The sequence below is a fragment of the Leptodactylus fuscus genome, chromosome 3, assembly GCF_031893055.1.
Source record: "Leptodactylus fuscus isolate aLepFus1 chromosome 3, aLepFus1.hap2, whole genome shotgun sequence".
In the NCBI taxonomy this organism is placed as follows: Eukaryota; Metazoa; Chordata; class Amphibia; order Anura; family Leptodactylidae; genus Leptodactylus; species Leptodactylus fuscus.
In genome coordinates this window covers 135,468,812-135,481,985 of record NC_134267.1, presented here as the reverse complement: position 1 = coordinate 135,481,985, position 13,174 = coordinate 135,468,812, and the positions used below count along the sequence as shown (strand labels likewise).

At 41.1% G+C, this 13,174-nt stretch overlaps 1 protein-coding gene across 1 annotated transcript in view; it reads right to left on the bottom strand.

Annotated features, from left to right (window-relative positions):
* The window catches only part of COL21A1 (collagen type XXI alpha 1 chain), a 184,393-nt gene that overhangs the window by 33,598 nt on the left and 137,621 nt on the right, over positions 1 to 13,174 (bottom strand). The window contains exons 13-21 of the mRNA XM_075268396.1: positions 12,147 to 12,200; positions 11,285 to 11,338; positions 5,519 to 5,572; positions 5,369 to 5,422; positions 4,509 to 4,562; positions 3,887 to 3,931; positions 3,646 to 3,699; positions 1,963 to 2,016; positions 682 to 735 (exon numbers count right to left, since the gene is read on the bottom strand). Of these exons, the coding sequence (XP_075124497.1) occupies positions 682 to 735; positions 1,963 to 2,016; positions 3,646 to 3,699; positions 3,887 to 3,931; positions 4,509 to 4,562; positions 5,369 to 5,422; positions 5,519 to 5,572; positions 11,285 to 11,338; positions 12,147 to 12,200 (477 nt within the window). The remainder of the gene's footprint in view (positions 1 to 681; positions 736 to 1,962; positions 2,017 to 3,645; positions 3,700 to 3,886; positions 3,932 to 4,508; positions 4,563 to 5,368; positions 5,423 to 5,518; positions 5,573 to 11,284; positions 11,339 to 12,146; positions 12,201 to 13,174) is intronic.

The following is a 13,174-nucleotide window of genomic DNA, read 5'->3' as shown; positions in this document are numbered from 1 at the left end:
TAATGAATTAACCAGAGTTGATTGGCCAGTGTACAGCATTCGGCCAATCAAAGTTGGTTCTGCCGGAGGCTCGTCTGTGAGGAGGCGGAGTCTAAGATCGGACCAGGGTAGTCTCCAGCATTGATTTGCCGCAGGCTCATCTTTGCTAGTCGGGAGAGCGAGCAGCTTGCTGTTACGAGGAAGCTTACTTTTTATCAGCGCAACTGCAAGCGCTGTGCAGTTAAATCGCACAGACCCCATAGACTATAATGGGGTCTGTGCGCTTTAACTGCACAGCGCTCCTCCTAAACACTCTCTTCCTGCTACTTGTGGACTTTGTGACTCTCCTTTAGTCGAATAGTGGTTTCCCCTGAAACGAGCATTTTTCTCCATAGACCAGGGGTAGGGAACGTACGGCTCTCCAGCTGTTGCAAAACTACAACTCCCAGCATGCATACTGGCTCTGCTGTTCTGGGAACTCCCATGGAAGTGAATGGAGCATGCTGGGAGTTGTAGTTTCACAGCAGCTGGAGAGCCAAAGGTTCCCTACCCCTGCCATAGACTATAATGGGATTTGATATTTGATCGAGTAGTCGAAACGAATATCGATTCTCGAATATTTCACTATTCACTCATCTCTAATAAAGACATATATTTACACTTAAAAACACAGCTTGAAAGGATTCACAATGTTCTACATACCTTTGTGCCTAATAAACCAGTTTTTCCTGGTATACCGGGATCGCCTTTGTTTCCCTGTAATGAATGGGTTTTCTTTATACATTTTTTCAGCAGAATATTCATTTACAGTCATATGAAAAAGGAAAATTAAACTAATTCATATTCTTTTTTTCATGGACAGCTTTGTGCAAGTTCATAAACATAGTTTTAGATATTTAGAAAATGTCAACAGCATTGAAGTATTTGCAATGCACTTATTTCATAATCCAAATATCTCACGTAGCGGGCCTCAGCGAAAAAGCATTGGGAAACCCATTGAGTTTTTTCCCACAGCGCTTTTCACAGAATGTCCACCGAGTTTTCCTCTGTCGACTTTCTGCTTCAATTATACCTATAGGGAAATTGCAAATATTTACATTAGTATAATTGACATGCTGAAATTTACAAAAACGTAACGGTTTTGGAAATCACAGCATTTCCACTCCGCGTATTTTTCTGCAATGTATGTATTCTATGTATTCCACTTTGCAGGGACTGTAAAACGCTGTGGTTTTGCTGCAGCTTTACACTACATGGGGCCCCGGCCTAAAGAAGCAATATACTTTTTTTCAGAGCTTGGATAGTTTGATTCTTCTGGACCTTAATCTCTAGTATTGCTCAGTAAGACATTTTATCCCCTCTGTGGCAGATGGAAAACAATGTTCATGTTCTGCAAAAATAGTATTGCTTCATGATAAAACTAGTCTACCACCAAACTTGATTCTAAAGTACATGTGTGCTGTTCTAAGGCCTGGTAGTGACATAGCGAACAAAAAGAAAAAAAAAAAAAAAAAAATCAGCCTTGAATACATATGCAAATTAGCTGTCTAGTGCACTTGGAGCCATGTCTGCTGTCATGGGGTGATGCTAGGTGGCAATCACAGACAAAATCGGGGGCTCTCCTAGAAATGTCCACACTTTAGGTGCCCTATTATACCCATTTGTATATAAGCTAAAAGCTGAATTTTATTTGGAGAAAGATTGCACTTGCCACAAAATGGTATGATCACTATGCCACTAACAGAACCTATAACAGTGTACAAGTGATTCAGAAATTACTAGGGTGGTGGACTACCTTTAACTCATTTATGATAACATTTTGGATTACGAGATAAGTGCAGAGGTCGTTGAGTTCTTCAAGTGACTGAAAAGACACAAAGATGTTATTGTATGTCAAAATGCACCAACAATGTGTTATTAAATCAAGGAATACCAACAGGCTACAGGAGATACTTTCTTACAATATCTCAGGAATATTGTTACCTTAGGTCCAGATATTCCAGGTGAACCAGGTAACCCTTCTGCTCCTGTTATTCCCTAATGTGTAACAAATAAAATGTATTAAAATTCTTAGATAACAGCAGGTTTACAAATATACTGTTCAATTCAACAGAAATAAAAATGGATATATTTTGGAGAACTGAAGGTACTTTCCTCCAGAAGCACTGACATATATAGGTACTATATAACAAATATTGCAGTATACTATATTGCAATATAGAAAATTCTGGAAATGCCAATTTTAGTAGTTTGCAAATCAACCTGATTTAGATGAAGTTACAAAATCTGCCTATGTTTCATATACTGTCCACATATACATGTGAACATGTCACTTTTTTCTATGTATTTTTAGATTGTGTCTAATGGATTTCCCAGAGCAGCATTATTAAGATATCTATTAGAGTGTTGGTTTTTCGCCTTCAGAGACTCTTATTTCCAAGAAAAATTTGGAATAGAAATCAGTTATTCCAAAGTCAAATTTTCCAAAAGGGAATTCCCAAAGTCTTGCTCCATCTGGAGTTAATGTGGTTCTTATTTCTATTTCAACCTACTATTTCCCATCCAACAATATCTAAAGCTGTTAAACATGTTATAAACTACTGTAGTTAGAGATATCTGAATTAAGGTATTAGAATAAGAATATCAAGGGAATACAGAAGGAAAGCATATGCTACCCAACAATGCAAACATCCTGTAGTAGATGAAGTTAACATTGACAATGTCAGCCCTGGAGAGAAGTTTCAGAACTGCCAGGCATGTGATTAATTGTCACTTAATAGGAGGAGACCTATCAGAAGAAAACTGTAAAGGCCTTTTTAATGTACTTTATGATAGTACAACTGTACTGAAATCTATGCCATTTCATAGCTGGTGTACGTTTATGGCATCATTTAGGCCTGTAAACTGGCATAAATGACCAATCTGATGACTTGTCCCCCACTACATCCCCTTGGCATGTTCCTTTCAGGAAAGGGCAACATAAAAGAGAAAAAAGTCACAATTTTTTGCACAAAGCCTAACTTAATGCCTGCTAAATTTCACATTGTATGTTCTGTGCAGGTGAAAAGCGTACAAGTGTAGGAGAGGTTTCTACATCAATAGAGGGTATCCATTATAAATAACAGTCAACATCATGTCTTTGCCATTTCACCCCTTCGATGACTGTCAATAGAGACTGCAGCATCTAAATGATTAGTCAGAGAAAGAGGTTCCTTTTGTTACCATATTTGTGCAACATTAAGTGATCACAGGGTTTCAATGGGTTTCATTAGCAGTCAGGGGCCTAATGAAGGTCACAAATTATGCCATCTTTGAAATACTATTAGATCCTAATAAGGGAAGGGCCTAATAGGATGCATGTCAGTGTTACACATACAGTCACTATTCTACTCTAAGTACTGTATTATATTATATCAGAGATCAAATTATAAAATCAGCATTAAGGAAATGCAAACGTGCATGGAATAAACATATCCATCTGAAGATCAAAGTAAAGAGATGATATAAAGTCATATAGCATGTAGCCAGTCTATTATTTATATTTTATATATTTTTATATACTGTGAAGCTAAACTGTCAGCGTACTTCTGGATGATGATATAATATATCTTGTTCTAAACATATCCAAATGTGTGTTATGTCAAGTGTATCATTTTATACACATACTGGAATCCCAGGAGGCCCTCTAACACCAGGCTCCCCAGAAGGTCCTGCTTCACCCTGTGTAGCAAAAAAAAGAAATAAAAAATGTAAGATGCTGAGATGTTACAGCATATCAGAAAATAACATAAATATAAAGTTTATTTTATCAATCTTTAGTGGTATATTACATATATACACACTGTGTACTTTAGAGTTTATCATCTAAAAATATAAAATATAAATAAAAAGCAATGTAACGCCATACCTTTAAACCACTGGCGCCATCATTTCCAGGAATCCCTGGTATTCCCTGATTATAAAATTAAGAACACACAAAAATTCTAGGTTAATTTCCAGATTGACCCCTACCAATCACACGCTTATAGCATATACTAGTGAAGTTCAGTTTGTAACATGAAAAAACTCTAAATCAGTACTTTAGCCCTTTCATACTTGGGATGAGTGAGGGTCCCAAAGGGCTGTAGTATCAGACAAAATTAGATGGAAGGCAGATATAATAAAGAACAAAAGTCTTCAAAATTCAGCATTAAGACCCTGCATTATAGAAGTTATAGGTCAAAGACGCTGAAATATTTGTCCAGCCCTAAGATTGAAAAGTATACTTTATGAAAATTGTTGTAGTAACTTCTACCATGTGTCTGTGCCTGGCAATACAGATTGGCTACAACGGACACCATGGTGCCCTTCGTCACAAATACTGCTCCCCTGACCTGAAGAGGGGAATAAAAACTAGAATATGTAGAATACCAAACAGTTCTGAGGGTCTTTTGACTCCTGACCACCTTTTTATTCACGCCAATGTCTCTGCTATTGTAGAGACACTGCAGATACCCTTAATAATTAGAATGATGGTTTGTTATATTTACAGATAGTCCTCGTTGACCTTCCATTCCTGGTGGGCCTGGTTTTCCTTCTTCTCCCTTTAAATACAAGAAACGTAATATCATTACTTGTCATTATTATTAGGATAACTGAAAATAAATGAATTATCTACGTAGACTCGCTGAGTTAGTCTGAGTTGACTTTGTACAAAAGGTGTTTCAAAGTAAAGCACATATACCAGCCCATAGCATACAAGTGACAATACATGTCATTTTGGTAGCACAATGAATGCTGAAAAAACAAAGCTCATAAGAAAGTCACATAAACAAGTTTTCTCCAAATCCACCCCATCCTGAATTTTTTTCCATTTTACCAGTACATTGTCCAGAATAATAAATGGTACCATTACAAAGTATGATTTGTCCCCCAAACATTAAACTCTCATAAAAACAACCGCTTTTAAAAAATAAAAAAAGTTATGGAGTTTGGAAGGCGGAGAGTCAAAAACAAAAATAAAAAACAGGAAGGTGTAATGATATTTACTAATTAAGTTGCTGTTTCATGCTACCGTTTTTGTGCTGCAACAAGTTTTTGTGTATGCCTATCTAAATAAAAATACCTTTTCACACACTTCAGTACAAGAACAATAAACATCAGCTAACTGTGTAAGCAGCCACAAGAAATTGGCTGCGGGCATGCGCAGTCGGCTCTACCCGAGGCCCAATGGAAGAGCTGACTGCACATGCCTAGACGTTTTAACCCCTGGTCGGAAGAAGACACGGGGAGAGGCGTTCTAGATGAAGATAAAGGCGTCGCTGGAAACAAAAGCTTACAATGTTCCTCAATACTGTAAGCTTCCAGTTCTGACTTGTTCACTTCCGTGAAAGACTTCACGGAAACGTACCTTTTCTCCAGGATATCCTGATATACCATCTTTTCCATGTACTCCTGGCTCTCCCTGTTTGGTTGCAAAACTGAGTTATCAAAATCATACTGATGCAATTTGTAGTTCTGTAAAGATATTTTAAAATTTTATCCTCAAAAAATTACTTACAGGTCTTCCAGGCTTTCCCACTGTCCCACTACTTCCTTTGTCTCCTTTAGCTCCCTAAATGGTAAATGTTTAATAGAAAATGGTATCCACATTTAACATTGAAGTAAAATAAATTGGTATGATAATTTAAAGAGAATCACAAGTTTCTAACAAGAAGAATTCCTGATTTTATAAAATATTATTTATATTTCTGCATAATTAAATATATTTAGATGAAAACTGTAGAAACCAAGACTTGCTTGTGTTTTGTGTTTTGCCAGTGTCACACGGAGTAAACGCGCGTGTATGTTTGCAAAATAGACTCCCATTGACTTCAATGATATTTTTTACATGTGTAAAAATACGCCTGTACAATGTCATTGAAGTCAATGGGAGACTTATTTTTACACGTGTATTTTTACACACGCATTTTGTAAAAATACACGCGTGTTTACTCCGTGTGAAGGCTCCCTAAAGGGAAGGCACATGGAACAAAAGTTCTGAGGACTTCGCTTTACAACCAAACTACTATCATAGTACCACTTTTTATGTCATGATAAATGCACCATGACCATCATCATGTAAACATTATTAGTGAAAAATTCCATGGCAACTTTTTTCATTATGTCATTCTTCTTTTGCTATACATGTGGCATAAAAATGTTTTGAAAATTAAATTATGGGTCCCTTAATTTAAAAAATAATTTCCTTAAAACGAATAATTTTATTTATTTTGAACAGCAAACCATAAAAGTACACACATTTCATATTGCCATAATTGTAACAATTTGTCAAGTAAACATATTGGAGATAATTAATTAAGGCCTGGTTCACATCTGTGTTCGGTATTCCATTCTGGAAGTCTGCATGGGAACCCCCCCTAAAGGAATACCCAATACATTGACAAGCAGTGAGCTTATGAAAGCACACCGACCCCATAGACTATAATGATGTCTGTGTGTTTTCTGCATGCTCTCCGCATGACTCATGCGGAGAGGAAAGTAGTTCATGAAGTACTTTCCTCTCCACATGTTCAGTGCGGACACCCCGCGAAAAACACACAGACCCCATTATAGTCTATCGGGTCTGTGCTTTCATTGCTCACCGCTTGTCAATACATTTGGTATTCCATTTGGGGGTTCCCATGCAGACTCCCCCAATGAAAAACTGCCATTTCCTAAACCTGTCTTAATCCCCTGCAAGATGCACCTGAATTATTATAAGACCCCAATCTTGTAATATTTGTGCTAGAAATCAACTCTATCTGATAAATACGTCAAGAAGAAGCTTGCTTCTCAAGCCAGATGACCTAAGATGGCACCAGTGGAAACTTATGAGACACAGTAGGATGAAGACTCAGACAATGAGTGCTCCTATGGTCCATTAGACATACCCAGAGACTCCATTCCTCTGTTGAGAGCTTTTTTCAAAAGGATACTACATAAAGCACATAAATCTCCCCTCATGAAAAAAATGAGAGATACAAGTATGAATGTTAAGCATTTTGGTCAGAGAGTTGTGGAGACTGGAGGAGACATAGGGATTAGAGATGAGCGAGTAGTACTTGATCGAGTAGGTATTCGATCGAATACTACGGTATTCGAAATACTTGTACTCCAGCGAGTACTACTAGCTGTTCGAAGTTAAGATTCAATGCAGAACCAGCATTGATTGGCAGAATGCTATACATTGCCAATCAACGCTGGTTCTTCTCTTACCTTTAGAAGTCTTCTCCCTGCGCAGCGTCCCCGCGTCCTCTTCCGACTCTGAATTCACTCTGCTAGGCATCGGGCCTGGGCAGACCCGACTACGCATGTCCGCTTGTAGTGCGGGCATGCACAGTCGGCTCTGCCCAGGCCCGATGCCTAGCAGAGTGAATTCAAGGCCGGAAGAGGACGCGGGGACGCTGCGCAGCGAGAAGAATCCAGCCCGACCCTCACTCATGGACTTGGTAAGTAGAATTTGATCGAATGTTTCGTACCCCTGAAACGAGCATTTTCCCCCATAGACTATAATGGGGTTCGAAACCCGTTCGAACAGTCGAATGGTGTGCAGTAGAGATGAGCGAACAGTGTTCTATCGAACACATGTTCGATCGGATATCAGGGTGTTCGCTATGTTCGAATCGAATCGAACACCGCGTGGTAAAGTGCGCCAAAATTCGATTCCCCTCCCACCTTCCCTGGCGCCTTTTTTGCACCAATAACAGCGCAGGGGAGGTGGGACAGGAACTGCGACACCGGGGGCATTGAAAAAAATTGGAAAAAGTCATTGGCTGCCGAAATCAGGTGACCTCCATTTTAGACGAATAGTGGATTTTAGGTCATATGAGAATGTGAACTTTGTGACTATGAGACAGGGATAGCTGTACAGGCAGGCATAGCTAGGGATAACCTTTATTTAGGGGGGAATGTTATTAAAAATAACTTTTTGGGGCTCTATCGGGTGTGTAATTGTGATTTTTGTGAGATAAACTTTTTCCCATAGGGATGCATTGGCCAGCGCTGATTGGCCGAATTCCGTACTCTGGCCAATCAGTGCTGGCCAATGCATTCTATTAGCTTGATGAAGCAGAGTGTGCACAAGGGTTCAAGCGCACCCTCGGCTCTGATGTAGCAGAGCCGAGGCTGCACAAGGGTTCAAGCGCACACACATTCAGCACTGCTTCATCACGCCAATACAATGCATTAGCCAGTGCTGATTGGCCAGAGTACGGAATTCGGCCAATCAGCGCTGGCTCTGCTGGAGGAGGCGGAGTCTAAGGTCGGACCTGAATGGAGACTGGTGTGGAGCGATCTTAGACTCCGCCTCCTCCAGCAGAGCCAGCGCTGATTGGCCGAATTCCGTACTCTGGCCAATCAGCACTGGCTAATGCATTGTATTGGCGTGATGAAGCAGTGCTGAATGTGTGTGCTTAGCACACACATTCAGCTCTACTTCATCGGGCTAATAGAATGCATTGGCCAGCGCTGATTGGCCGAATTCCGTACTCTGGCCAATCAGCACTGGCTAATGCATTGTATTGGCGTGATGAAGCAGTGCTGAATGTGTGTGCTTAGCACACACATTCAGCTCTACTTCATCGGGCTAATAGAATGCATTGGCCAGCGCTGATTGGCCGAATTCCGTACTCTGGCCAATCAGCACTGGCTAATGCATTGTATTGGCGTGATGAAGCAGTGCTGAATGTGTGTGCTTAGCACACACATTCAGCTCTGCTTCATCGGGCTAATAGAATGCATTGGCCAGCGCTGATTGGCCGAATTCCGTACTCTGGCCAATCAGCACTGGCTAATGCATTGTATTGGCGTGATGAAGCAGTGCTGAATGTGTGTGCTTAGCACACACATTCAGCTCTACTTCATCGGGCTAATAGAATGCATTGGCCAGCGCTGATTGGCCAGAGTACGGAATTCGGCCAATCAGCGCTGGCTCTGCTGGAGGAGGCGGAGTCTAAGATCGCTCCACACCAGTCTCCATTCAGGTCCGACCTTAGACTCCGCCTCCTCCAGCAGAGCCAACGCTGATTGGCCGAATTCCGTACTCTGGCCAATCAGCACTGGCTAATGCATTGTATTGGCGTGATGAAGCAGTGCTGAATGTGTGTGCTTAGCACACACATTCAGCTCTACTTCATCGGGCTAATAGAATGCATTGGCCAGCGCTGATTGGCCGAATTCCGTACTCTGGCCAATCAGCACTGGCTAATGCATTGTATTGGCGTGATGAAGCAGTGCTGAATGTGTGTGCTTAGCACACACATTCAGCTCTACTTCATCGGGCTAATAGAATGCATTGGCCAGCGCTGATTGGCCGAATTCCGTACTCTGGCCAATCAGCACTGGCTAATGCATTGTATTGGCGTGATGAAGCAGTGCTGAATGTGTGTGCTTAGCACACACATTCAGCTCTACTTCATCGGGCTAATAGAATGCATTGGCCAGCGCTGATTGGCCGAATTCCGTACTCTGGCCAATCAGCACTGGCTAATGCATTGTATTGGCGTGATGAAGCAGTGCTGAATGAGTGTGCTTAGCACACACATTCAGCTCTACTTCATCGGGCTAATAGAATGCATTGGCCAATCAGCGCTGGCCAATGCATTCTATTAGCGTGAACTGAGTTTGCACAGGGGTTCTAGTGCACCCTCGGCTCTGCTACATCAGATTGCTACATCTGATGTAGCAGTGCCGAGTGTGCATCAGATGTGTAGTTGAGCAAAACTGACTCAGCACTGCTAAGTCTCTGCATTCGCATAGGAATGCATTGGCCAGCCTTCGGCCAATCAGCGCTGGCTCTGCCGGAGGAGGCGGAGTCTAAGGTCGGACCTGAATGGAGACTGGTGTGGAGCGATCTTAGACTCCGCCTCCTCCAGCAGAGCCAGCGCTGATTGGTCGAGTTCCGTACTCTGGCCAATCAGCACTGGCCAATGCATTTCTATGGGGAAAAGTTAGCTTGCGAAAATCGCAAACTGACAGGGATTTCCATGAAATAAAGTGACTTTTATGCCCCCAGACATGCTTCCCCTGCTGTCCCAGTGTCATTCCAGGGTGTTGGTATCATTTCCTGGGGTGTCATAGTGGACTTGGTGACCCTCCAGACACGAATTTGGGTTTCCCCCTTAACGAGTTTATGTTCCCCATAGACTATAATGGGGTTCGAAACCCATTCGAACACTCGAACAGTGAGCGGCTGTTCGAATCGAATTTCGAACCTCGAACATTTTAGTGTTCGCTCATCTCTAGTGTGCAGCTGTTCGAATCGGATTTCGAACCCAGAACATTTTAGTGTTCGCTCATCTCTAATAGGGATCCATTACCACTCATGCTGCTTCTTTGCAGAACTCGCAGACCATCACATTCACCCAAACCACTTGTATCTTCATTTGGAGAACAGGGAGAAATGAAGTAGGAGAAAAAAAAAATATGTGAACATTATAGGCCTTCCAGAATCAGTGACTCCTGAAGCCCTTCTAGATTTTTGCTTGTTTTGGTAGCAGAGGACTACGCTTAATGGACTGACTGTTGAAAGGGTCCATAGGGCATTTAGCCCCTAATCTGCCAACATTGATGCCCCATGATATTACTTGTGGCCTAATAAATTAATTTACAGGCTGCAAGAAAGGCAGAAGATATAATTTGTAAAGGTACTAACATTTATTTATTTCAAGATTTGCTGCTGGTGCACTAGCGAAATGTTGCTTACTGAAACCACTCACTAATGTCCTTCACTCAAAGAAGATACCAGTCAGATGGCTCTACCCATTTGGACTAGTGACAATGTATGAAGGTTGTCAAATCACCATCCGCACTCCTGATGATATGCAGTTAGTGTGGGATAAATTAGATTAATTCCTGTTGATATATAATCATGGCTGTCATGAACCTACAGAAACCACCTGTCTATTGCCGGTGGTATTTGGCGTCCAAAGTGAAATCACTGAAGAGCAAGAGCATGAATCTTTTCTTAATGGTATGATTTACAAACTTAAATCAAATCAGAACATCACCTTTTTGTACATTTAAATGAATGGATAATGCAGGGACATACTATAGATACTAGAAGTTCTGTTGTATCAGTATGGTGTCTCAGTATGGCCTTGCACTCTCCCATAATGCAAGATATGGCATAAGACGGAATGATTCAGACTTTTTATTCCCTCTGATTCCATATGAAGCATAATATGACCATGTGAATGAAATGAAACCTAGCAGATGTTACTCAAATAACCGAAAAGAATAATTTATTACACTAAATTATAAAAGTGCATTACAAAATAATATTTACCTTTTTTCCATCTACTCCACCATTCCCCTTTTCTCCTTTTTGTCCTCTCTCACCCTAGGTTAATACATGAGATTTAAATCAGTTGGAAACAAATGAAACATCTTTGGTATTATTCTAACTAAAGTATCCCCTTACCAGAATTCACTCCATTAAACAGTGTAAACGCTATTTCTAAATCAGAAACAGTACGACTGTATATATACTATATAAACTAAGCTAGGCTAAGGCCCCACGTTGTGGAAATGCAGCATTTTGTCTATTGCAGAAATGCAGTAGAAAAAAAAGTTGCACTTAAGAGTACCATCAAAGTGAATGAGAGTGGCTAATCCAGGGGTCCTCAAACTTTTTAAACAGTGGGCCGGAGGCAGAGCAGGTTGCACAGACATCGGGAGCGGTGCCCTCCAATAGGTAAAGTGAAGTGCGCTCCATGGCCTGGCCCGAGCTCCCCAGGAGCTTCATTATAAATGCACGCCTGCCGGCGTTGTCGGCCGGGCCAGACAGAAGTGCTTGGCAGGCCGCATGTGGCCCACGGGCCGCAGTTTGAGGACCCCTGGGCTAATCTCATCCACACATTGAAGAAAAAAATGCTGCTGAAAAGCTGCGCCTTCAAAAACAGATGTCAGTTTTACCCGTGGAAATGCTCCGATTTTCCCTAATAAGGGAAGAAAAACCGCAGAGAAAAACAAAGCAAAACTCAATGAAAAATGCTTCTTATTGTTTCCTAAATTAAGCAGAGTAAAACTTAAAAAAAACTGCTGAATGGAGCCGCAGACTGGAATGGACATAAGAACATGTTGGTAGATAATGGCCTCCAAAACTGGTGACAGTTTTCCTTTAAGAAGAGAAATTTTTATGTTCTAACCTTTAAACCTGGCTGTCCATGCTGTCCTGAAAAACCAGGACTTCCACGTTCACCCTATAAAAAAAAAAGAGAATCATGAATAATACACGGTACAATTTGCAAAATGAAATCGACTGTAAGGCTCCATGCACATGACTGTGTGCTTTGTAAGTGTACTATACACGTACGTAATGGCTAGCATACTGATCCATGCTTTTCACAAGTGTCTATTATCGTGTGTATTATTATTACCTTACATAACCTGCTAAAAAGGAAAAAGGAAACATACAAAAAGTGGAAGATGGGAACTATACCTAAGGAAGAGTACACAGCAGTCTGCAGACTCTGCAAGACAAGCATCAAAGGAGCTAAGGCTGAACACGAATTGAAGCTTGCAAAAGAGGCAAAGAGTAAGGTAAAAGGATTTTCGGGATATGTTAAAAGCAAAAGAAAAGTGAAGGAGACCATTGGAGTCCTGAAGAATGACAAAGGAGAAACAGTTAACATGGTGGAACAGCAGGTGGAGCTACTAAATTCATATTTTGTATCCGTCTTCTCCCAAGAAACTAATGGAAATATCGACATTAATGGTGATGGAGATGAGGGGAAGGAGGACTCCAAGCTGACTATAAGCAAAGGTCTGGTAAGAGAGCACTTAGCCAAGTTACAGGAAACCAAGTCCCCAGGACCAGATGATTTACACCCTAGAGTCCTGAAAGAGATAGCAGAGGAAATAACAGAACCCCTTGCTATAATCTTCAGTAAGTCATGGGAAACAGGAGTGGTCCCTTTAGATTGGAAAAGGGCAAATGTTGTCCCCATCTACAAAAAGGGGAAAAGGGACGATCCAGGAAATTACAGGCCGGTAAGTCTGACCTCGATAGCAGGAAAAATCTTTGAGCAAATTGTCAAGGAACATTTACTTCGGTACTTGGATGGGAAGGCATTAATTAACCAGAGCCAGCACGGCTTTAGGACCAATAAATCTTGTCAGACTAACCTGATTTCCTTCTACAACAAAATCACTGAATGGTTGGACCAAGGGAATG